The following is a 27,024-nucleotide window of genomic DNA, read 5'->3' as shown; positions in this document are numbered from 1 at the left end:
CAGCATAATACACAGTCTGTAAGTACCCATAAAATGAAACATTTACAAAAGAAAAACCATATCCTTAAGCTATAAAACAAACCTTGACAAATGTAAAAATATGTGAAATTGTAGAGATTATGTTCTCCATAAAAACTGGATTCAGACTAGAATCAGTAACAAAGAAAGCAGGGAAGTCTTCAAATGCTTGGAAACTGAACAACATACTTCTAAAAAGCCATGGATCAAAGATAAAGTCTTAAGAAAAATAAAAAATACACTGAGTGGATAAAAATGAAAACAAACACATCAAAATTAATGGGATGCAGCTAAAGAAATGTTTAAAGGGAAATTTATAGGCATGCCTGGGTGGCTCAATTGGTTAAGCATCTACCTTCAGCTTGGGTCATGATCTCAGGGTTCTGGGACTGAACCCCACATAAAGTTCCTTGCTCAGCAGGGAGCCTGTTCTCCCTCTCCCTCTGCCCTTCCCTCCTGTTGGTGATCACTCTCTCTCTTTCTCAAATAAATAAAACCTTTACAAAATTAAAGGGAAATTTATAGAGCTAAAATTCCTGTATTAGAAAAGAGGGGAAAAAAGGAAGAAAAGTCTCAAATAGGTAAAGCGTCCACCTTAAAAATCTAGAAAAAGAACTACGTAAACCTAGAGCAAGAAGAAAGTAAGTAACAAAAATTAAGAACAGAAATCAGTGGAAATGAAGAGAAAAAAATATGAGATGATTTCATGGATTTATGAAACAATTTGGGCAACACAATAAATTATGTAGTATTGGATTATAGCCCCAAGTATAAAATAAATGTATGTGAGTCCATACTGACATTATTAAAAATTTTTTTAAATGAAGGAAGCACCCAAAGAGATTATTATAATTGCTTCATTTTGGGAAACAATCAGATTGTCTACCATAAAGCTCTTGGCACATCAAATTTCAATAAATGGTAGCTAAGAGAGGGAGTTATAATAATGTCTGTGTTATAATGACAAAATAAATTATTTCAGAGACATGAAATAAATCAGCAAGGCAAAACATGGAATCATTCTCTTCTAATGCCAAAGCTAGTTTTGTTCTACTATATCAGATTCTCTCTTTTATAACAGATTGTGAAACATAAAGTTAAAAATTTACTTCTGGTAGTCAGGTACCCTATCTCTTGCAACAAAAGACTGCTATTCTCACTGAACTGGAGGCATTAGGACTTAAGACCCAAAACTACTGAGTCATTTTATGCTCTGGGGCTGTCTGTCCTAAATGGAAAAGTAGCAAAGTAGTTAAAGCCTCCTCTGGATAGATGGGAAATTTGTTTTGTTCCTGTTTACATGTCTTTTATTCCCTAAGATTTTCTGCATGAAACAGACACAAACACACTCTGATATTTTACTGTGCCCAAAAAGATTTTAAGCAAAAGATGGAAATGAAAAGTGACCTCTGAGAGAGAGACAAATGCTCTCTCTGGATGACACCCTAAAGCATGGCACCCCTGACCTACCTTGTGTGAGGGTAGGTGGAACCTATGACTTGCTTCTAGCCAATAGAATATGTCAAATGTGATGGAATGTCACTTCCTTGATGGGAGGTCATTCCCATGATTATGTTATACTATATAAGACTCAGTCTTAGCAGCTGGAGCAAAAGATTCTCCCCTTGTTGACTTTGAAAAAGTAAGCTGCCATGTTTTGAGAGGATGTATGGAGAAGGCCACGTGGCAAAAAGCTATGAGCAGTCTCTACTCTTATACTCTCATATGACCAGGGGGTAGTCTTCCACCAAAAGCCAGCAAAAACCCAGGATCTCAATCCTCTAGCTGCAAGGAGATGAATTCTGCCAACAATATGAATGAGGGTGTAAGTGAATTATTCCCTGGTAGAACCTCCAGAACATAGCCCAGTCAGCACACTGATTGCAGCCTTGAAAGACCTGGAACATAGAACCTAGGGATGCTGTGCCCAGACTTCTGACTCACAGAAACTGAGATAATAAACATTTGCTGTTTTAAGCCACTAACTTTGTGATCATTTGTAACGTAGCAATAGTTAACTAATATACTTCCTTTCCTCTGCAGCTAAAGAAGTCTACTCATAGAAGTGAAGACACACAATGTCAGGTTTTCATCATTTAATTATCATAGAGGAAAGTCTGCAGGATCCGTCAAACCATTCCCAAGTCCAAGTATAGCTCTGGCACTTTGTTGTTCTTGAGGTAGAAGATAACCAGCCTCAGGGCACCTGGGTAGCTTAGTTAAGTGTCTGCCTTTAGCTCAGGTCATGATCCCAGGGTCCTGGGATTGAGCCCTGAGTTGGACTCTCTGCTTAGCAGGGAGTCTGCTTCTCCTTCTTCCTTTGCCCTTCCCCACTCTCATGTTCCCTTTCATGCTCTCTCTCAAATAAATAAATAAAATCTTAAAAAAAAAAACCAGGATGACCAGCCTCAAGAGAAGGGATTCATTTTCTTTGGGCTGGCAGTGCTTTGAAGTCTATAAAGCCCATCAAAGCCTATAGCTCATAATTTTAACCTATCCTTTCCCCTCTCCAACCATAACCTTCTCATCAATCACTATTTGCACTGCCTCCCACCTGCCAACTTAGCTCTTTCCAATCAAGGCCAGATCTTTGGGTCCTTTGCAATTCCCCAAGTCTGGCTCCTTTTGACTTCTTGGCTAGGGGAGGCCTTATATTCTAAAGCCAGGCACTTAAGTGTCATCACCAAAATGAAATCGGTGTGATGATTACTGTTTTTCCAAAGGGAAAAGAAAACGGAATCTTTCTTAAAAACCAGAAACATTCATAAGAAAACAAGTCTATCCCTTGGCACATAGTTTAATCCTCACATCTCTAAGATCTGGCCATTGTAGATGTGTAGGCAGAAGGCAGCTGTCTATTTTTTAAGTCTAAAAATTAAATATCTGATCTCACCTCCGCAGGCTTCTTGTGTTCATTTGGAATTCTGGATTTGCTCCTATACATTGAGCCAGAAGTAAAGGAAGTGGAAGGACCTGAAAAAGATAATTAGGCAAAAAATACTGAGACTTGCTAATATTAATAAATGTCACATAACTAAATGTCATCCAAGAGAATATGAAAGGTATGATGGAGAAGAGCACGGTGATCTCATACCACTGAGGAAAACAGTTAAATTGCAATCAAGAAAGACTCATAATGGAGCTCAACGACATTTATAGGTGACCTCCCAGCATATAAAAGCTTCCACAGTGCTAATGCTGAGGAGGTTTGATTTGGCGTAATCATACTTCACAACATTTTGGAACAACATGATTCATGTTCCACCTAGAGAAAATGTATCTGTAAAAGCAACCGGAAAAACTAAAAAATGTGAGGCAAGTAATCTGTGGATCCTTTGGCCCTCCCCCAAATGCTACAAATGATGATTCATCCAGTCAAACATTTAATACCTAGTTACAGTTGGAATTGTAGGGCCTATAATTTATGCTCTTGTACTTTTTGTTCTTTCTATAGAGAAAAGCACTGCTAAATCATTATTAGATTTGGCTTTTGTTGTTTTGGCAAATGAAAAGTGAAGAACAAATTGCTATATACCACAAAAAAACAATTTTCCCACCTATTTTTAATGAAATTTAAATGAATAAGAACAATAGTACCCTAAACTTTCCTTCCTAGAAACATTATTTTTTAACCATTGAAAGAAACATGAAATAGCTTGTTCTCAAGTCAAAGAATAAACCCTCAAAGAGTACAGATACAGAGTTACCAACTTTTGGCCGGTTCCACTCACTTTCGTCTGAGCTGTCACTGCTGCTGAGTGTTCTATGGCGTTTCATCCTGGAGCATACTGGGAAAGAGAACAACACTGAATAAAACAGTCAAAACACACACACACACCCATTTCAAGGGTGGTCAACACTGCCCTACAGATCCCAAGAAGCAGCAGCAGGCAAATTATGCAGATCAAATGATTTCTGTCAAAAATATCCTCATATGACCTACAGTGATGGGAGAAGGGTACTATCAAATTCTCCAACACAGAGGGTAACAAAGACTGAAGAGGAGGATGCCCAAGCAGCCCTGGACCAATGGTCCAGAACTGGCTGCCTCAGATGTGGCCACATGACCACAGTCCATCCAAACAAAAGCAGGTAGCCATGCGGCCATCACCAGCCAGGGAACCCCATTAGGTCAGGAGCAGGAAAGGTAAAAATCATTTGCAAGGCAGAGCTCTCATGGGTCAAGGTCAAAAGGCACAAGATACACTTGGCTGAAGAAAGAACAAGTGAGGCATGTCCCACCTTTAAGGACATAACCATACTGCTTTTCTGTCTGTCCTTTCCCCCTTTCTTTCTCCCCGTCCCATCCCTCAAACAACTAGCCTAATTTAAAATTTTATCTATATATATGCCACAAGGAATGTTATAAGAAAGCTCCTATAGGGGTGCCTGGGTGGCTTGGTCAGTTAAGTGTCTGACTCTTGGTTTCAGCTCAAATCATGACTTCAGGGTCCTGAGACTGAGCCCTGTGTGGGGCTCTGCACTCAGGCCACAGTCTGCTTAGGATTCTTTCCCTCTTCTTCTCCCTCCCCTGCTGCCCCCTCCCCTGCATACGTGCGCGCATGCGCGCGCGCTCTCTCTCTGTCAAATAAACAAACAAATAAATAAATAAATAAAATCTTTAAAAAAAAGTGATCATCAGCACTTAAAAAAGAAAGCTCCTAATACTGTGATAAATATATAATGGGTTTGACTAAAACTTAAAACTTAAGTGGCCTTCCTTGTGTACATGTGGCCAACAGCATATAAAAAAAGAGGCACAACTTTTTTGGGAACACACCAGCACTAGGGTTTAAGAAAAATGGAAGGCATTGTAAGGTACAAAGCAAGTACTGAAGAAATGAACTAGAAAAGACAGTGATACAATCAGTAATTGACATTCTTCTATGTGCCACAGTATACAAAATGCTATTAGAGGCAATCATGATTCCACAAGGAATAAAGGTCAGAGCTACTGCCTTCGAGCCACTCACAATCTACCAAGGAGATAGAAACCCTAGTACAAAGCCATTGTGAGCAATTATGGGTAACATAAACAAAACTATGTTAAAAAGTTAATAGAGAAAGTTCCCCTTCTGGAATGACGTGAAGGGCTTCACCAACCCACTCCCCAGTGAAGCTGGTGAAAATTACTTTAAAAAGAAACAAAACGCTATTCATTTAAAGTCTCTAGAAATGGCTCTAAGGACCCACAGCAAATGAAGAAGAATTTATTAAATAAAAATCTACTAAAACTCAGAAAGAATTTGTGGTATTTGGATCTAGAATTACTTCCTTTACCCTCTCCCAGCACAGATTTCATATGAGACTGGTGCAGCCAAGAACACAGATCCCCCTTTCCCCCAGCTCCCAGGTGTAAGGCTTTCTTCCTGGGAGGAACAAGATGTCAGCATTTTTCATCCTGCCCCAGCCACCTGTTGTTGAGGTTAAGTTCCAGACAAGAACAGCTGAGAGGTTGGGCCTTCCTTCTTCCAGATGGCCCCGACTCCTGGGATGGAGGCTATACCCTGGGTGTGGTGCCACCAAGAATACTGAGGTTCCAATGGCCCTGACTCCAGCTCATTAAGTGGGGGGTTCTATAGAGAGGCAAACCTAGGAGACTGGGGGGCTGCCACTCACAGGGAAGTACATCATTGTCCCCACACTCTACCCTAGAGCTATGGCTCAGAGACTCTGCCCAGGTGGAGAAGCAGACCATAGAACAGAGGGCTTGAAATCTCTCCCCATTTGCAACTAAGTGTGGAGAAGTTCGAGCCTAGGCTGGCTAGCATGCTGGAGAACCAGGGAAAGAGACAGCTGGGAGGAACAATCCTGGAGTCACAAAAAAAATATCAAATACTGATCTCAGGAACTATCCCTTCTCAAAGGAGTTCTAGTTTGATTGAGTCAGTTTGTAGAACAATATATGTCCCAGGGTACTATTAAAAATAACAGAGCAATTAGCCATTTCAGCTTAACAATGTGGTGTGGTGAGGGGAAGTCAAAAAGAACCCTGCCAACCAATGTCATCCCAGGGTGACTGGGGCATACCAAAGGATGCACCCTTAAGAGACAACATTAAGACTTACACTGCAGGGCAAAGGTGGGGAGTGATTAGGGTCACCTGGGAGGCTCAGAAGGTTAAGTGTCCAACTCTTGATTTCGGCTCAGGTCATGATCTCAGGGTAGTGAGACTGAGCCCTGTGTCAGGGCTTTCTGCTGGGCATGGAGCCTGCTTAAGATTTTCTTTCTCTTCCTCTGCCCCCACCTCCTACCTCCCTCAAAAAAAAGGTGGGGAGTAAACAGACTTTAGGAAAATAATCCAGCCAGCATTAAAGAAATAAATAAGAATTTAACAATAAAGTGCCCTGAGCAGGGTGTGTGTGTGTGTGCCAGTACCCAGTGTTGTTACATTATATTATCTATAATGTCCAATTTCAAACAAAAATATGAGATATGCAAAGAAACAGGAAAGTATAACCTACACACCAGAAAAAAACTGTGAGAGCAACCAGATAACAGATTCGACAGGTAAAGACTTCAAGTTAGCCATACAAATATGTTCAAAGAGCTTTAAAAAAACCCCAAAAACCATGATTAAAAAAATAAAGGAAGGGGGTGCCTGGATGGCTCCATCAGTTAGCGTCTGCCTTTGGCTTAGGTCATGATCTAGGGTCCTGGGATCAAGCCCCGCATTGGGCTCTCTTTTCAGCACCGCCTCTCCCTCTCCCTCTGCCTGCCACTCGCCTTGCTTGTGCTCTCCCTGCTCCCTGTCAAATAAATAAATAAATAAAATCTTAAAAAAAAAGGGGGGGGGAACGTAAAAAAAGAAGGAAGGTAAGAATATCAATAAAGAGGTAGAAAGTATAAAAAAGAACCAACTGGTAATTCTGGCATTGAAAAGTACAATAACTGAAATGAAAAAATTCACTAAAGGGGCCCAACAGTAAATTTGAACTGGAAAAATAATTAGTGAACTTGAAATAGATCAAAACAGACTATCCAAGCCAAAGAACAGAAGAGAAAAAAAGATGAAGAAAAATGAACAAGACCTCAGAGAAATATGTGGCACCATTAAGTGCACTAACATGTATGAGAGTACCAGAAGGAAAGGAGAAAGGAGCAGAAAAAAATATTCAAAAAAATTATGGCTGGGGCACCTGGGTGGCTCAGTCAGTTAAATGTCCAACTCGTGATTTTGGCTCAGGTCATGATCTCAGGGTTGTGAGACCAAGCCTGGCATCAGGCTCTGAGCTCAACACAGAATCTGCTTGAGATTCTGTCCCTCTGCACTCCCCACCTCTCCAAAATAAATAAATCGTGGGGTGCCTGGGTGGCTTAGTTGGTTAAGCATCTGCCTTCAGCTTAGGTCATGATCTGAGGGTCCTGAGATAGAGGATGTCAGGCTCTCTGCTCCCTCTCCCTCTGCTGCTCCCCCTGCTTATGCGCTCCCCCTGCTTGTGCGCTCTCTAGCTCGCTCGCTCTCTCTCTCTCTCTCTCTCTCTCTCGCTGTCAAATAAATAAATAAATAAATACTTAAGAAAAAGAATTATACAATATAAGTAAATCTTTAAAAAATGATGGCTGAAAACTCCCCAAATTTACTGAAAAAAAATTAATTTGAACATTCAGGAAGCTCAACAAACTCTAAGTAATTTATACTACCACGGCTACCACTACTGTCTGCAAAGAGATCCACAAACAGGTAGATCATAGTAAAATTGCTGAAAGCCAGACAAGGAGAAAATCCTAAAAGTAGCAAGGGAAAATTGACTCATCACTTATAAGGTAACTCCAATAAGATTAACAGTTGACTTTTCACCAGAAACAGTAAAGTCAGAAGGTAGTAAGATAAGATATTCTAAGTGCTCTACAGTGCTCATTGCACGTATCAGCTAATATATTAAGAACCATGATGTACATTTTAAATGATTGGATTGTATGGTATGTAAATCATATCTCAATAGGAGCTGTTCTTAGAAAAACTAAAAGGATTAGCACAAGTATCAAAATCATTGATCAAAATTCTATTTGACCTACTGTTAAAGTCAACTGAATATTTTAAAAAATTGAGATATAACTGATATATAACACTAAATTTGTTTCAGGTGCACAACATAATGATTCATTGTTTGTATATACTGTGAAAGTTAAACTATTTTTTATAAGTTTGTTTTATTTCTTTTTAGAGGGAGAGAGGAGAAATGGACAGAAGGAGAGAGAGAATCTTAAGTAGGTTCCCTATGTCATGCAGAGCCTGACATAGGGCTTGATTTCCCAACCCTGGGATCATGACCTGAGCTGAAATCAAGAGTTCAACATTTAACCAATTGAGTTACCCAGGCATTCTGAGGGCTATTTCTTTAAATAGAATGTTATCCTTCTATCATATAAATTTTGGGGGCTACATCTGACTCCTTAGTGCAAAACTTAAGACATTCAAAGGCTCTTCTAAAGTGCAAACAAAACCAACAGTAACAAAATATAAAAAAAGTATTGTATACAAAATCCATCAAAAAGTAATGTGTAATTTAAAGTCACAATGAATACAGAAATTAAAACAAAATAAAAGTAATATTTTTCTAATTGTTTCCTATTGAATGCACTTATTCCCTATTGAGTAGCACCTCATTTATCTGATATTATTGGGATGTTCTATATATGTAAACTTTAGAAAGAAATGCTATGCCCAAGCATTTAAAATTCTGATATCAATGGGAGCTTTTCTAAAATACATATTTATTAGTATTTTATTGTTGCAGTAACAAGTTACCACAAACTCAGTGGCTTAAAACAACACAAATTTATTATTGTCTGATATATCACTGGGCTAAAATCAAGATATCAGCAGGATTGCATTCCTTTCTGGAGGCTAGAGTACAGAATCCATTTCCTTGCCTTTTCTATCTTCTAGAAGCCACTCACATTCCTTAGATCGTGGCCATCTTCCTCAATCTTTAAAGCCAGCAAGACTGCATGTCTCTGACCCTGCTTCTCTTCTGCCTCCTTCTTCCACTTTTAAATACCCTTGTGATTACTTCAGGTTCACCCAGAAAATCCAGGATAATGTCCCTATTTTATTAAAGTCATCTGATTAGCAGCCCTAATTCTCCTTTGCCATGTAACCTATCATATTCATAGGTTCCAGGGATTAGAGCGCAGACATTCTGCCAACCACAACTTAATATATTTTTGCATTATTAAAAGTAAATATAGTGCACAAATATGCCTGACAGATTTCTGATGAAGGTAGAAAAGTAATTCAACAGAGGAAAGATAGCCTTTTCAACAAATGGTCCTGGCACGATAGTAAAAAAAGACAGACAGACAGACAGAAAGGAAAAGAAAAGGAAAAAAAAGAACCTCAACTCAAGTCTCATACCTTATACAAAAGTTAACTCAAAATGGCTCATGGACTTAAATGTAAAACTATAAAACTTTTAGAAAAGCATAGGAGAAAATCTTCAGGATCAAGGGCTAAGCAAAGAGTTCTTTTACTTGACACCAAAAGCATGATCTGTCAAAGAAAACTTCATCTGCATCAAAATGAAAAAAAAAAACAAAAATAAAAACAAAAAACAACTAGTTCTGCAAAAGACTGTTGAGAAGATACAAAAACAAGCTACAGAACAGGACAAAATCTTTACAAACCACACATCTGACAATGGACTTGCATCTAGAATATATAAAGAACTCTCAAAACTCAACGGTCAGGGAACAAATGATTCTACTAAAAATGGGTGCCTGGGAGGCTCAGTTGGTTAAGCATTTGATTCTTGATACCAGCTCAGGTCATGATCTCAGGGTCATGAGGTTGAGCCCCACATTGGGCTCCGGGCTCAGTGGGGAGTCTACTTGAGATTCTTTCCCTCTGGTCCTTCTCCTACTCTCTCTCTCTCTCCCTCAAATAAATAATAAATCTTTTGTCTCAGTGGGTTAGGCTGCTGCCTTCAGCTCGGGTCGTGATCTCAGGGTCCTGGGATGGAGCCCCACATCGGGCCCTCTGCTCAGCAGGGAGCCTGCTTCCTCCTCTCTCTCTGCCTGCCTCTCTGCCTACTTGTGATCTCTCTCTGTCAAATAAATAAATAAAATCTTTAAAAAAATAATAAATCTTTTAAGAAAATGGTTGGAGAATATCTAAATGTCTAAAAGACTTGAACAGATATTTCATCAAAAAGCAGTATGAATGGTAAATAAGCACATGAAAAGATACTTGGTATCATGAGCCATTAGGGAAATGCAAATTCAAACCACAATTGCTGCACTAAAAAAATAGTGATAATTCAAATGGTGAAGATGTGAAGAAACTATATCACTCATACATTAGTGGTGGGAATGTAAAATAGTACAGCTAATCTAAAAAACAATTTGGCTATTTCTTTAAAAATTAAACATGCCACTACCATAGGACCTAGGAATTACATTCGTGGGCATTTAGCCCAGAGAAATGAAAACTTACGTTCACACAAAATCCTGTACACAAATGTTTATAGAAGCTTTATTCATAATGGTCCCAAACTGGAAACAACTCAGATGTCTTCTAACAGGTGAATGGTTAAACAATCCGTGGTACATCCATACCATAGAAACTACTCAGCAGTAAAAAGGAATAAACTATTAATACATGCTATAACATGAAAGACATACATAAAACATGTAAAAAACTCAGCAAAACATGCTCAGTGAAAGAAGTCATAAACACAAGATCACTTATTGTGTAATTCCATTTATACAAAATGTCTAGAGCAGTGGTTGCCTAGGATTGGGAGTAGGAATGTGGGCTGACTACAAACGAACACGAAGCTTTTTTGGGGGGGAGGGTGACAGAAATGTTCTAAAATTGGACAATAGTAAAAAAAAATAAAAATAAAAATAAAATTGGACAGTAGTGATGGTAAATACAGTGATATAAATACACTAAAACTCAGTGAATTGTATACTTAAATGAATTTTATAGTATGTAAATTATACCTTAATAAAGCTTAAAAAGACCTTTAAAAGTTACTGTAACAACCCATGAGAATTTTGGGGCAGAGTCAAGAAGAGTTAGCAATAGAAAAATTCTGTGTCTTCTGAACATTACTTCATACTGGGATTGAAGACAGCATTAAAGATATAGTTATATCCTCCAAAAAACTCTCAGTGAGGAAAGCCAGCTGAGCATGGACCTTACCCTCTCTCCTCACTTCCCTGAGTTTCAGGAGCCCCATGGCTTCTTATGAGATAGATACTCCTCTCATCTGAAGTTCTGGTCTTAGGAACTTTGGTTAAAACAGTATCCCCATTTTCTTTACATTAATTAATCAGTGGATTGACTAATGTTCTTATTTATGTTTTTATTTTAATTCCAGTTAACATACAATGATATATTAGTCTTGGGTGTACAATACAGTAATTTCCATTGTTTATAATATTCTGTTCTTTAGAAGTTGGTTATCAAACTGTTCATGATCAAGGGAGGCACACATTTTAAAGAAGCTGCAAAATTTTGTTTTTTAAAAACTATTACAGTAACAATCACTTTTTATGAATGATGTAAACAAAAAACTCTTGCATTTTCAGTAAAGAGTCTCAGAAACAGATTAACACCAGTAACACCAGTCCTGGGAAATAAGAATGAATTGTTAATGATTTCGAAAAGGAAAACAAAGCAAGCAAAATTTTTGGGTTTGGGCTGTTACAGTGCATTGATCTGTCTGTCCATTTCTGTAATAGCGCTACTGTTTTAATCACTGAACAAAAATTACAAAGAACAGTAAATGCAGCACAATAAGAGTACATCTTTAGATCTGCCTTCATTATTTCTAATTACAAAAGTCCTATAAATATCACCATCATCCATCAGCCATTTTACAGATGAGAAAATTGGGGTTCAGAAATATTTAAGGGACCTGCTTGGAGCCACATGGCCACCAGAGGGCAGAGCTGGCCAGCCTTTTCAGCGTGACCTTGGAGGCCCACAGTATTCTGGTTCCAATCTGTCAGGCCACATCATCTGCTGTTCCCCTACCTCCAGCACATACTAGGCCCAGTGAGATTCCATGAACACCTCTTATCTCATACTTGGTGGACTCGGTCAGGAGCTCTTCCCTCTGTCTACAGTTCCTTCCTTGTGAAACCTGATCAGCCCGTTTTCCCCTAACCAGGTCCTACCTATTTGTTAGAGCCCATCAGTGAAGTTCTCCAGGTATCCTTCTCTCACAATTATTCACTCCTTTGCTTTCTGAGTCTCTGTGCATGCTTTCCTCGGTGTAGAAAGCCCCTTGCTTACACTGTAAATATTCTTCACATGGTCAGCCCTGCCACTATACCACAAACATCTTAAAAGCTGGGACAATGTCACATTCATCTTTTTTTTTTTTTAAAGATTTTATTTATTTATTTGACAGACAGAGATCCCAAGTAGGCAGAGGCGCAGGCAGAGAGAGAGGGAAGCAGGCTCCCCGCTGAGCAGAAAGCCCGATGTAGGACTCGATCCCAGGACCCTGGGATCACGACCTGAGCCGAAGGCAGAAGCGTAACCCACTGAGCCACCCAGGCGCCCCTGTTACATTCATCTTTTACTCCCAAGTCTTAGCAGTGTCCTGCACAAAGTAAACATACTAAAGAGTAATAGACGCTACGGTTGTACCTAGCTTTACCTAGCTAACACGCCCACCTCCCAGCTACTGCTGGTTTGCTGCTAATGGTTCACAGCTGTCCCTCTCACTAAGCACAGGGGTCCTGTCAGGGAGCTTATACTCCCCCAGTCTCCCTCCCAGTGGGGGCCAGCAACTAGTTCTACATTCTCCCCCTACTCTCCTCAAAACATGGTAACGCTAGACTTTTTTAAATTAATTAATTAATTAATGTTTTTATTGTGTTATGTTAAATAAAATAAACCATTACTTTTTGATGCAGTGTTCCAAGATTACTCAGCCATTAGAAAGGATGAATACACAACTTTTGCATCAACATGGATGGGACGTGAGGCTAGACTTTTCTAAGACCACATCCTTACTTTAGCTCCTTCTTCCCTACACTCTTGTCCTCACTCCCTTATCAGTTTCTCCAGAGCATTCCTTCAATATATCACATACGTTCAAATACTGTCTCAGGTTCTGCTTCTAGGCATCCATACTACTCAAGGCAATACGTAAATCTTCACTAAGTGTTATACTTTTCAAAGTACTTCAGAATAAAATTTTTTGTTAAGCAAAACCATAAGTAAGTACAGTGTAATCTTGGAGTAACTTCATGATGTACCTTATATTTGGACATATTATTCAGCTGTTTATTTTCTAATCCTCTGTTCAGGGTAGAGACTTTATAAAGGCATCCTTTTCTTCCTTACCTCCCACAATGAGTATTCCTTTGTTTTGGCAGAAATGAAATGTGCACCAGCCCTCACCTTGCACCCTTGGGAACAGTAATTTGAGGGCAGTTTTCAGATCTTATTCCTGCCATAATCTCAACCAAAATGATTAACAGCATGCTGATTTATTTTAACTGTGACTGTAAGCCAGGCAAAATACAAATGTATAAAGTAAATGCCTTCCTTGGGTGAAACTTCCTGTTAAAGGAGCACTGTCTGGAAATTAACCCAACTGGGATTATTTGGGACTGGAATCTAAGTCTGTGGTTTGGTGGCTACTTGACTCCCCATTAATATTCTCACAGAAGAGCAGGGAGGCAAGGAAAAGTGATTAACTTAAACACAGCCCTTTCCTTCTATATGCCCAAGAGACAGACTTTTGAAATGTATGGTCAGTGCAAGGAGCTCCTTTTCAATGCCCTCTGTGGGTCCACACAGCAGTTTTAAAACATAATCTAAGGCTCTGCTTTAAACATAGTCACACCCTGTGAGCCAGGAATTCTCCTTCCAACATTCATCTTTGAAAAATAATCCAAAACACAGAAAATAATTATGGACAAAAATGCCCACTAAAACTCCATAATAAAAATAATAACTGAAACCTGGCTATGAAACAAAAGAGGAATAATTAAAGCACATTAATGTCATATTTCATTTAATCACTTAAACGTGGTATAAGGGGAAAATTTTATGTTAACATGTTAAGTGGAAAAAACAGCCTAAAATTGGTTTTACAGTGAGATTACATGAAATAAAATATATAGAAAACAGATGAAGCCCATAAGCCAATTTACTAATATTAGTTACATTAGTAACATTAAAGTGATGGATTTTGGGGTGATAAAAACCATTCTTTCCAAATTTTTCCATTGTCCACATTTCTCCAGTATACAAATAGGGCAGTTATAATTAGAAAAAAATACTTCTAAGTTTTCAAGGTATTTGTCCCTCATGCCACCCACAAATGATGCAGCTGACCTGAAACACTAAAGTTATAAAAATAGCTGTCACTGCCATTCAACATGGGCATTAACCAGAGATGGGGAAAAAATCCAGAAAAGCATGATACAATCAACTGGATAGAGAAGACTCCATATCATAAAGGTAGTCAAAAAGCACAAAACTGTGCAGTTTGGGAAAGACAAATATCTACAGCAGTGGTTCTCAACTGAAGGCAATTTCACCCTCCAAGAGACACGTGGTGATATCGAGACACATTTTTGGTTGTCACGACTGGGAAGGAGAGTGTTACTGGTATCTACAGGGTTAGAGGTTAGAAAGGCTGCTAACCATTTCTACAGCCCACAGCATAGTCTCTTACAATGCACTGATGTATCTGGTCCAAACTGTCAATATTGCCAAGGTTGAGAAATCTTGCTCTACAAGGATGAAGCTGAAATAAGAGTCAAGAAGAGTATAGAAATGATTGACGAGTTTATTCACCTACTCACAGAGTAAAAGTAACAAAGGGGCACTCCCTGAAACCTAAAGGCAATTTTATCAAAAAGAAAGCAGGACTTTGAGCAATGCTTAGGGAACTTAGAGAACTCATCAGCTCAAGAAGTGGAACAGAATGAAAATGTAAACAGGTTCAAGAAGGACTGAGATAAAATCAGGGTGGATAAATTCATGATGGTATTTGGAAGTAATCCTTAAGTAAAGAAACATCTGTAAGTCCAGCTCCCTTAGGCTTTCAGGAAAATATCCTCCAGAGCCCTGAACAGAGACAGACATTTGAGTTAGGTCACTAGTCAGACCAGAGCAGAATTCTTCTTATATCCTTAAGGGTCAAGTCCTGCCCATGGGGGCAAAGAACCTCCTAAAGTTTTCCTTCAACAGAAATCATGAATGCTATAAATATGTTTCTTGAGCTGATTAGCTCTGCTTTGGGGAAAACAATATTAAACTCCACGTTGAAGCCATTTGAGTCTACAGCCTATGGTTTAATTTTCTACAAAATTTATCCATCACACTGCTTTGATGCAATGTTGTGGAAACAAAACTTCCCTTCAAGTCTGTTCACCTTGCATATCTTTCTTCTCTACCACATTTCAGTAGTCCAGTGAAGCCATAAATATCTATCCAGGAACTGAGTTAACAAAAAAATAAGAAAAAGAACATAGCCTACATATTTTACTGCTTCTCCTCATCCCCAACAAATCTTTGTCTTGAAAAAAGAGATACCAGAGGCGCCTGGGTGGCTCAGTTGTTAAGCATCTGCCTTCAGCTCAGGTCATGATCCCAGGGTGCTGGGATGGAGTTTGCTTTGGGTTCCCTGCTCAGCTTCTTCTTCTCCCACTCCCCCTGCTTGTGTTCCCTCTCTCGATGTCTCTCTCTCTCTCTGTCAAATAAATAAAATTCTTTAAAAAAAGAGAGAGAGAGAGAGAGAGAGAGATACCAGAAGTTGGAGCAGATGAACTTTTATGTACTTTCTAAAAGACAAATACCTCCATCTCAGTGATTGTGTGTGTATGTATGTGTCATTTCAAAGCTTGTTTTTAAAAAGAAAGACATGTCATATGACTCATGAGATCCCTGTGACCAGATGAGGAATCTGGAGGTCAACTCTTTTCCAAAGCCCTCAAAATGCATTAAAGAAAAAAGAAGAAAGTACAGATTTATCTGGGTAGGCTCCTGCCACTCAGAGAAGTATTTCCATGTCAACCACAGTTACCTCTATTGTCAGGAAGCAGGCTTACCCTCTTCAATATATAGACTTGTTAACAAATTATTTGGGGATATCAAACCTCCTGAATAGGAATCATCTTGCATAGAAAGGCCAGGCTGGGAAGGAAGTTTAAATCAGGGTTCAGTAAAGTCTTTCTGGAAAGGACCAGCTAGCAAATATTTTTGGCTTTATGAACCATATGGTCTCTGTTGCAACTACTCAAATCTGCCATTGTAGCATGAAAGCAGTCACAGACAGTACATAAACAAATGAGGATGGCTCCACTCCAATAAAACTTTATTATACTGAAATTTGAATTTCGTATAATTTTTATGTCATGAAATATTATTCTTCATTTTTAACCACTTAAAAATGTAAAAACCATTCCTAGCTCATAAGCCACACACAAACAGGTGGCAGGCTAGATCTGACTTGCAGGCCATAGCTTGTCAACCTCTGGTCTAAACTACAGGAAATATTTATTATTTATAATATTTATAAATATTGTAATATAAAACACATATATACATATTTATAAATATTTATTTATTTTAATTTTAGTTCTTTTAAAGTAGGCTCCACGCTCAGCAGGAAGCCCAATGCAGGTCTTGAACTCATGACCCTGAGATCAAGACCTGAGCTGAGATCAAGAGTCAGATGCTCACAGACTGAGCCACCCAGGCACCCCAAGAAAGAATATTGAAAATCAGAAGTCTACAATTGAATTATCACTCTCCTAACATCACCCCCACCTTAATCTCTCAGCCCACTGTTTGTCTGATACAGACCTCACTGGAAGGTTTCAGCCTGGGTGGCCTATTCTGTGATATTATCTTGACAGATTTTAATGGTCGTAGTCCTTCTTAAATTAAAATGTTTTATGCCTTTTAAGGGAAAAAAGCCCCAGTTCCAGTAAGTTTTTTTTTAAAAAATTAGCAGTACATGTTCTTTTTAATTTATGTACATATATTCAACAATTTCAGCTACCCAAATAAGCAGGCTTGGCATTTTAAAAATAAAAAGAGATATATGTACAAAACATGAATCTTTTTAAGATAAAATACCATTTGCAAATAAGACTTCTTAAGAATAAAGTAAATCAATAAGAATAGCTTTTACTATGAAATACACAATTCTCCAGATAGAAACACAAACAATTTTTAAAAATAGCAGTTTCCAATATGTCTCATCTGCTGCTGTGAGTTGCTTCCACATTGAGATTTTTGCTCACATGTACCCCTAGAACATTTATAACATCTACCCAATTTAAAGTGATTGTCAGAGTTTATTAGGAGGAAAAATAACCTTTATCCCAGGTTTTCGTTATAATAAAAAGCATGTAAGCCTTACATATAAGGTCAGAAAAACAGAAACAATCCCAAACTTACTGAGCAAGTTCAAATCCACTGCACACCAACAGTTAATACTGTGCTACTAGAGGAATGGCACTGCAGTGGCCACCAGAACTGAGAAACCAAGTCCTTTCGCTCTCTCAGGACCAGGGTCTCAGGACCAGGTGCACTAGACACACTGTCACAATAGCTTGGGTGATCACAGCCCGTAACTGGTAACCAGTGATGTGTGACAAACCAATCAGGGAGGGTTTTCAGTGTTAATCCCAAAATCAATCAAATTGGTTGGGGGTGAAGTAGAAGGGGTTGAGGTTAAACCCTCACCTCCGGTTAGAGCAATGCCTATGGCAAAGGAGCAGTCAGACATGCAAATTGACATCTAAGTCAGTACTGACTTTGAGGGCAACAAAGAGTGAGGGAAAATGAAATAGCTACAAATCTTCCTCAGAAGAAAATGACTGGGCCACAGATGCCAACACAAGTTAAGCCCCAAGAAAACATATCTAGCCTCCTCAGCAGAGGTTCTCAATCTCCATTTCCCACTGGAAACATCTGGGGAGCTTATAAAAACCCCAATGCCCAAACTGCACCCATTATCAATTAAGTCAGAATCTCTCTTTTCAAAGAACCAGCTTTTGGATTCACTGTTTCTCTTTACTGTTTTTGTTTTCAACTACATGAACTTCTCTTTTCTTTATTGTTTCCTTTCTCCACTGCTGGTTCTGAGTTTATTTTCCTCTCCCCCTCCCCATTATCTTGAGGTTGATGCCTTGATTATCTGAGATCTTTCACCCATTCCTCATATAAGTATTTAGTGTCATAAATTTCCCACTTAGTACTTATTTAGCTACATCCTACATATTATTTTTTAAAGATTTTATTTATTTATTTGAGAGAGAGAGTGAGAGGGAGATGAGAGAGCACACAGAGGGAGAAGCAGGCTTTCCACTGAGCATCAGGCTCTCTAGCCTGATGAGGGCTCGATTCCAGGACCCTGAGATCATGACCTGAGCTGAAGACAGAGGCTCAATCCGCTGAACCACCCAGGTGCCCCCATCCTACAGATTTCGATATGCTGTGTTTTCATTTTCATTCAGGGAAATGTATCCTTTTTTTTTTTTTTTTCAATTTCCCTAGAGACTTCCTCCTTTACCCATAGATTAATGAGAAGTATGTTATTCAGTTTCTAAGTGTTGGAAAACTTTCAGTAGCCTTCTTCTTTCTGATTTCTTGTTTGATTGCATTATGGTCAGTGAATATACTCTGTATGATTTCAACTCTTATATTTGTTGAGGTTGATTTTATGAATTGAGCTACAGTCTATTTTGGTGAATGTTCATTACACATATACTTGAAAAACAAGTATATTATGCCGTTGTGGAGCATTCTATGTCAATTAGATCTGGCGGACTGGTAGTGTATTTCTTTCATAACCTTGCTGATTTTCTTCTGTCTGGTGGTTCTATTGGTTACTGAAAGGGGCACTTTCAACTTTCAGTTGAAAGTTCCCAGCTCTATGAATTTGTGTTTCTCAAATCAGTTATGCCGTTTTGCCTCATGTACTTTGAAGCTTTGTTATTTGGTGGATACACATTTAAGACTACTGTGTCTTCTGGATGGATTCACCCTTTCAATCATTATGTAGCACTCCTCTTGTCCCTGGTGATTTTCTTTGCTCTGATGTCTATCTATCCACAATTAGTATAGCCACTCCAGCTTTCTTTTGAAGGTGTTTGCATGGTGTACCTTTTTTGTATTCACTTACTTGTAAACTACCTGTATATTATATTTAAATGGAATAGAATAAAATGTGTCTATTCCATCTTGTCTGGAACAGCAAGGTTGCTCGTTCTACTATTTTTGCAACTCCTCTCTAAATTTAGACATATTATCTCAAAATCTCTTATTTTAAAAAAATTATCTCAAAATAAAAAATTAACTATTAAAAAGGAAATACATGATAAAAAGGCCATCTTACTCATGTTCCTACTATATCTGGAGAATATTAAGTTAATACTTAATATTTAATAAAGGAAAAGAATCAACTTGAGGACTTGTGAGATTTTCATTACTGCACTCTACCAGAAGGAAAGAAAGGGCTAAGAAATAGGTAAATTTCATAGGCCTGAGGTTACTGGAGAGTGAATCCCTCTCTGCCCCCCTGCTGGTAACAAAGAAAATCAGTTGGTAACAATGATGTAATTATTTTTCCTTAAAAGATAAATATTCACCATACCTGGTGCTCCCGGTTTTTCTTAGGCATAGGAACTCTTCTTCCAGTGTTTGCATTTTCTAGTTTCCCTGTCTGGATTTTAATTATTTTCACTACTTACTGGCATTTTCAAAAGGTTAACAGAGAGAATTTAAAATGTATAACTTGAGAAGGAATAAAATTCTAATTAATTAGTTCTACTACTTGTTAGTTCTGTAAAAGAAATGATGAGTGAGAAAGCTGGAAAGTACTGACTAAAATGTGGCTTTCTGAGAATTAGTTGTGTTCAGTCATTTATGCCGTTCATGCTTCAGTGCCCCAGGAAGCCAGATTTGGATACAGGTAAGTAGTCATTTGAGACAAAACTGCAAAAGGTTACCCCTGAACTGTTTTAAATGCTAACCAAAGGGATCACTAAACGATCTAAGATAAGGACTAGAGAGCATGGATGGAAACTAATTATCTCCTCTTGGCCCTAGGAAACCAAACTTCATGTAAATTAAAAGCATTCATATAGGAATATGAATCACAGAAAAACAAGAAATAGGTTTTTCCTCTCTAGCCATTTCTCCTATCATCTCAGTGCTATTTTGATCATTCCGAGTAACAGTGTTTGAAAAAAATGAACAGATAAAATATTAAACTCTCAAAAACTTGAAATAAAACTCATCGTTGCTGCATATGGAAAGGGACTACCCTTGTCAAAATTATCTATTATGTCCAGACCATGGTTGATTGTCATAGTGATGAAACTTTCCTGGACGCTAAGCCTCAATATTTTGTTATCTGAGAATCTGCAGTCTAATTTCATCCTTCAAGATCAAAGGCATAAAAATTAACTTGGCACATTGATCTGACGAGTCTATGGAAAGCTGCCAGGCAAGACAAGTCCACAGATTAACTCATTAGTTTATAATGCTTAAAACAACTTTGGGTAAACTGTTGAGAATTGAACAGAGGCTAAAAAACCCAAAGGCATTCATCAATATATCTTTCAATACAGTTTGCCAAAAACCATCTCACCTCTACTTGACCACTCAGTGAGGGAGCACACTATTTAACAAGGCAATCCATTTCAATTTTTAGACTGCTCTAAATGAAGAAATAACTTTCTATGAACAGAAAAAAATCTGCCTTTTAGCTTCCTAATTCTGCCTTTATACTAGATTTATACCAGGTTCAGATATCTCCCTACCTTTATCCCCAAACTCTCTCTTGACCCTACATCATTTTTCTCTATGTAATACCTAATTTCTTTCTTTCCCTTCTCTTGCAAACTCCTCAAAAAGTAGTCTATGGTTCCTCTTCTCCTCTTCACTTTTAGTCACTTCTAGCAGAGTTCTTGAAAAAGTCACCAGTTTGGGCATTTTTCCGAACCCTCATCTCTAAGTACCTTCTACATTTGACATGCTGATTTCTCCCTCATTCCTTCCCACCACTTCTCTTGAAACAACTGCCTTGGTTTCCAAAGGTTTTTTTTTTTTTTTTTTTTTTTTTCCTGCGTTCCCTGTGTTGCTCCCAAATATCCTTTTCTTCTTCTAACCATCTCTTAAGGGATGGTGTTTCCCCAAAATGTCCTATACTACACACATGGTTATGGCTCTAAGGAAGGAAACAAAGGAAAGAAAGAGGGAGGGAAAAAAAAGAATAAATCCCAAAGCCCTGCCAACCATACATATGGACCTAGAAGGTGATTAACACCAAGGCCACTGGCTAGTCCTCCCTTCCAGTGGTCTCCATTGGCACCTTCCTTTGTGCCTTCACAAAACCCAGAAAAATCTCTAAATTCTTTCTCTTCTCTCACCCTGGATCAGTCATCAAATCCTACTAAGTTAACCTCTGAAATTCTATATCAATATCCCCATTTTAACCTTCATTTTCTTAGTTTGGGACCTAACCATGTCCTAAAACAGGACTATGATAGCAGTTTCCTAACCAACTGGTCTTAGGTCTCCTTATCTTGTTGCCCTCAAATTTACCTTCCACCCAACTGCCAGAGACTTATCTGAAACACAAACCGGACTGTGTCCCTTCACTTCTGAGAGACTTCAATGGCTTCCCTTTGTCCTTAGACATTTATTAAGGTCCTCACAAAAGCCAACAAGGTCCTCCACAATCAAGGTGCACCTCATTCTGCAGCTTTCTCTCTCACCACACTGCTCTGCTTTTATGCTCTAGCAACACAACCTCTAGAGTTCCCATCCCCATGCGGCTTCTCACCCATATGCTTTCTATGATCATACCATCTCTTCTGCCTGGAAGGTCCTCTTCTTACTTCCTCACTTAGGAACTTATAAACTCATCCTTACAAGGGTTAGAAACCATGTCACCTCTCTAAAAAGCCTCCCTTGTCTGATTCAGCCATACCTTGACGATCCCAACAGCAGTATGCCCTAGGAATGGCCTAGGTAGAGGACCATCACTAACTTAGACTGTTCTGTAACCAACTATATATATAGGTAACTATATATATAACATATATATATATATAATATCTATATAGATAACTATATATATATAACATCTATATAGATAACTCTCTCTCTCTCTCTCTCTCTCTATATATATATATATATATATATATTTTTTTTTTTTTTTAATCTCCAACTAGAATATGAGTTCGTACCAGGCATGGGCTAGATTTTTTGATGTAATGGATGTTATTTTTCCTTCATCTCTTTGAAAATCCGAAACTTTAAAGTCATTCTAAAATGAATCTCATTGGGAGTAGGAGTAAAATGACTCTCATTTTGCTGGTTGCTAATTTGGACAACTGTCCTTACTCTGAAATTTTAGTTTGCAAGCTAACCTTGGAGACAGTTCATTTCCTTCCTTCATTCACCCTCTCCATTGAGAGGTGCTTCCTCCTAGGATTCTCAGTCCCACCCTATCAAGAGGGAGAAAGGTTCAGATTTAGACAGTAAGCCGATAATACATTTGTCTCTGGCCCTGAGTCTCTCTCTGCTCTCTTGCTTGTCACTCTGAATAGAAGTAACATCTTTTTCTCTCTGTTCATGGGCAATCCTTGACTTCACAGCCAGGGATCATTTCCTCCATTCACTGAAAGTTTTGATCCCCATTACCTACAGAAATACCATCTCCAGACATCTCTCTGCCTTTTCTGGGATCTAGAGTGCAGCACATCAGAAATTAGACGCCCATGACTAACAGTCTCCACTGACTGTTTGATCTGTTTCTGGTCCAGAGATTTACTTTTCTTGATCACAGATACGTCTTTCTAATTTTCATTTTATTTATTATCACTTTGTTTAGAAAGGAGATAGTTTGGAGTATAAAAATCAGAGCCAACTAGACCAGAAGCCCTTAGGTTTAAATTTTACAAGTGCTACATAATCTTTTAGATCAGTGTTCAGCAAGCTACAGCCCCTAGGCCAAATCTAGTTCACTGCTTGTTTTCGCTATAGCCCATAAGCTAAGAATGGCATTTGTATTTTTAAATGGTTGAAAAAAATCAAAAGAAGAATAATATTTCATGACATGTAAAAATTATGTAAAATTCTTATTTCAGTGTCCATAAATAAAGTTTTATTGGAATACAGTCATACCCATTCATTTATGCTATTCTAGTTATCAGCTGCTGTGCCACAAACCACTGCAAAACAGAGTGGCATAAAGCAACCCCCATTTTATCATCTCACTAATTCTGTGGGTCAGGAATTCAGATAAGGCATGGCAGGAATGGCTTTTTTCCTACTCTAAGATGTCTGGAATCTCAGTTGGGAAGACAAACAGCTGGAATCATCTGGAGGCTTCTTCACTTATCTGGCACCTTTGAGAGGAATGACTTGGCTTAGCAAACACCATCTCCAGCACACCCACATAAGACCTCTCCCCTAGACGTGGCTTCAGGGTAGTCAGACTATTTACGAGACAGTTCAGGAGTCCCAGCATGAATATTCTAGTGAACAAGGTAGAAATTGCATTGCGTTTTATGACTAAGCCTCAGAAGTCCTATACTATACTAGATTGGATGAAACAGTCACAACTCAACCCAGATCTCACTGGAAGGGCACACAGGCCCTGTTTCCAGATGAAAGGACTGTTAAAAAATCTGCAGCTGTGTTTTTTTTTTTTGTTTTTTTTTTTTTTTTAAAGATTTTATTTATTTATTTGACAGAGAGAAATCACAAGTAGTCGGAGAGGCAGGCAGAGAGAGAGAGAGGAGGAAGCAGGCTCCCCGCTGAGCAGAGAGCCTGATGCGGGACTCGATCCCAGGACCCTGAGATCATGACCTGAGCCGAAGGCAGCGGCTTAACCCACTGAGCCACCCAGGCGCCCCTGCAGCTGTGTTTTAAACCTGCATTTATGGTCTTCACATCATTTAGTACCAAGGATCCAGAATTAATGACTCTGACTTAAAATGTAAGGCACATTCAGGTATGAGAGTATCCAAGTTTCAAAAAAATATCAGTTTTACAAAAGGACTATAATCAAGGCTCTGACTTGTGAGCAATTTTAATACTTTCCTATTTGTTTCTGAGCAGCCTTTAAATCTGAACATACAGAACATGTGAGTTTTTAAATGTTACAGAATTAACTGAAGCCTTTAAGAAGAATAATCTATATTTGTGTGATAAATAGCAAAAATGGCTCCAATTCTCTACCTTTTTCTTTATTTATGCCCTTTCAAGGTGACTTTGAAGCTTCTTCCCACTCCTTGAATCTAGACTGGCTTTGTGACTTCCTTAGGGCAACAGAGTACAACAGAGGTGAAGGTGTGCCAATTCCGAGCCTGGCCTCAAGAGGTTTTGCTGCTTCTACTAAGTTTTAGAAATCTGCCCAGCTACCACGAAAACAAGCCTGGGCTAACCCGCTGCAGGAGAAGAGAGGAAAAGCCCAGTGCTCCTACCCCTACCATTGCCCCAGCTGACCAGCCAACCTCAAAAGCAGAAGCTCCCTGCTGACCTGTAGTTGACACAGGCATAAGGGAGACCAACTAAGAACAGCAGAACCACGCAACCTGAACCCAGTCCAAATAGCTAACTCTTAGAATAATGAACTGAAGAATTACTATTTTGAGCCACTAACTTTTTTTTTTAAAGATTTTATTTATTTATTTGACAGACAGAGATCACAAGTAGGCAGAGAGGCAGGCAGAGAGAGAGAGAGAGAGAGAGAGAGAGGGAAGCAGGCTTCCTGCGGAGCAGGGAGCCCGATGCAGGGCTCGATCCCAGGACCCTGAGATCATGACCCGAGCCGAAGGCAGCAGCCCAAACCACTGAGCCACCCAGGCGCCCCTGAGCCACTAACTTTTGAAAAGGTTAGATATACAGCAACACTTAACTGACAGAATTTAGAAGGCAGTTTTTAATGATAAACTGTAGAATGGAAATTTCATCACATACTTCAGACCTACTACACTGAATCACTTCAGACACTGAATGATTCTCCAAAGCAGGAACTATTGCTAGGCTTTATTGAGAATGGCACTCAAGCTAATGCCATGATCACAGAGGGGTCAAATATCTGACCCAAAAGAAGAAATCTGCAATAGCACCCATACAAATAACAAGCATCCCTCCATGTGCAAGTCTCTCATCTTACCTGATGCCAAAATAGCCATAAAGTACATCCTCAGGCTAGAGGTAAGTGGCACCTACAATCAGCAGTGAACCAGTTAACTAGAAAGAGCAACACAACCCACATCCCTAATGTGAGAATTTACTGCTACTAGAACGCCTATTCTTTTTAGCTATAATCCCCACATTCTTTTTAAAAAATATTTACTTATTTGAGAGACAGAGAAAGCACAAGCATGGGGAGGGGCAGAGGGAGAGAAGACAAGCAGACTCCCTGCTGACCAGGACCCTAAGATCATGACCTGGGCCAAAATCAAGAGCTAAACACTTTAAGTGACTGAGCCACTCACATGCTCCTATCCCCAACTTCTTTATTTGCCTTTGGTGCACTTCAGTAAAGGCATGGCAGATACCAATTCAAAAAATTACACACATGTAACTACATACAGATCACCCCCACCCAAATTCACACATCCAATTATAGGCTGACTTCCAGGAGACCCCCTGAGACAGCAAATGTTTGTTCCAACAGTGCAATTTCTCAAAATACTTAGGACATTTTTTGCTTGGATTTGCTTTCTGTTCCTTTGGCATCCTACTCCTTTGAATAAGGTCAACAGAAGCAAAATTTTTCCTTTGAGAATGAATTTAATTTTTGGAAACAATCAAATGTCATTCAAAGTCCATTCAAGTGAATATGCAATTGAGGTGTGTAAAACCAGTTTTAGTCAGTCACAAGCTGGGAAAAGAAATTGCAAGGCTGATTTATAATTCCAATTCTACAGCTATTAGCTGGCAGGTTAAACCTTTAAAAGCACAAAACACCTTCAACGGCTCCCTACTGCTCACAGCGCAGATTTCAAACTCCTAGGCCTAGTATTCAAGACACTCCATAATGTGGCCAGAGCTCACCTTTCCAGTCTTATTTTCCTTGCACGATTTCTCCTCTAGGGAAGCTAAGTCCCTCTCTTCTCCCTACTCACATGTCCTGGTGCTTTCTTGCACCCCTGCATCTGTTCATATTCCTCCCCTGGACTGCCCCCTATGTTGATGTCATCTATCTCTATACCCGATACATTGCCCACCACTGGATGTGACTCAAATAAATATTCACTGAATGAATCAATTCCTTGGGTGACTTACAAAATGGCTCAGAAGATAATTCCAAAAAGGAGAGCTCCAAAAACATTCTAAGCAAGGGAAGAAATAGCTAGCCTTCAACATGCATTTTTGAGGATAAAGTCAGGAAACACTAGAATAGCAACTGATTTGTAGTCACGCTTACTGACTGCCTATGAAGTCCCAGTCAATCAGGTACTGAGCCAGAACCAAACTAAAATTGCAGGCTACTCTAGTCTAACTAGACATACTCTTAGTCTACCTAGACACTGTGTCACTGAAGTTAAGACAGCAGGCCTTGGGAATTCTGGACTTCTCTGGGTTTCTCTCTCAAAATATCCAAGTTACAAATGAGTAATACTTCTAGATATATACTTAGAAGTGACACTGCAGGATCATTTAGTAGTTTAATTATTTTTTTTTTTATGATCTCCACACTGTTTTCCATAGTGGCTGCAACGTTTTACATTCCTACCAACAGTGTACAAGGTTCTAATTTCTCCACACTCTCACCAACACTTATCTTTTAAAAATATATATAATAGCTATCCCAACAGGTGTCAGATGATAGCCCGTTATGGTTTTGATTTTCATTTCCCTGATGATTAGTGATGTTGAGCACCTTTTCATATACCTGCTGGTCATAAATACCCAAGAGAACTGAAGTTCGGATCTTGAAGAGATATCTGCACACCCAAGCAGCATTATGTGTAAGAGTCAAGATAGGGAACAACCCAAATGTCCATCGACAGATGAATGGATACATAAAATGTGGCATATAC

The 27,024-nt window shown here is 38.9% G+C and overlaps 1 protein-coding gene across 6 annotated transcripts in view; it reads right to left on the bottom strand.

The window, feature by feature from the left end:
- JADE3 (jade family PHD finger 3) overlaps nucleotides 1–27,024 on the bottom strand; it is a 135,970-nt gene that overhangs the window by 58,172 nt on the left and 50,774 nt on the right. For all 6 annotated transcript variants that reach the window (XM_059157504.1, XM_059157508.1, XM_059157503.1 and 3 more), the window contains exons 2-3: nucleotides 3,750–3,806; nucleotides 2,912–2,991 (exon numbers count right to left, since the gene is read on the bottom strand). In XM_059157504.1, coding sequence (XP_059013487.1) covers nucleotides 2,912–2,991; nucleotides 3,750–3,795 — 126 coding nt within the window. In that variant the 5' untranslated portion in view covers nucleotides 3,796–3,806. The remainder of the gene's footprint in view (nucleotides 1–2,911; nucleotides 2,992–3,749; nucleotides 3,807–27,024) is intronic.

Source organism: Mustela lutreola, chromosome X, assembly GCF_030435805.1.
Source record: "Mustela lutreola isolate mMusLut2 chromosome X, mMusLut2.pri, whole genome shotgun sequence".
Taxonomy (NCBI): domain Eukaryota; kingdom Metazoa; phylum Chordata; class Mammalia; order Carnivora; family Mustelidae; genus Mustela; species Mustela lutreola.
The sequence above is the reverse complement of the archived record's forward strand: the minus strand, read 5'-3'. Positions and strand labels throughout refer to the sequence as shown.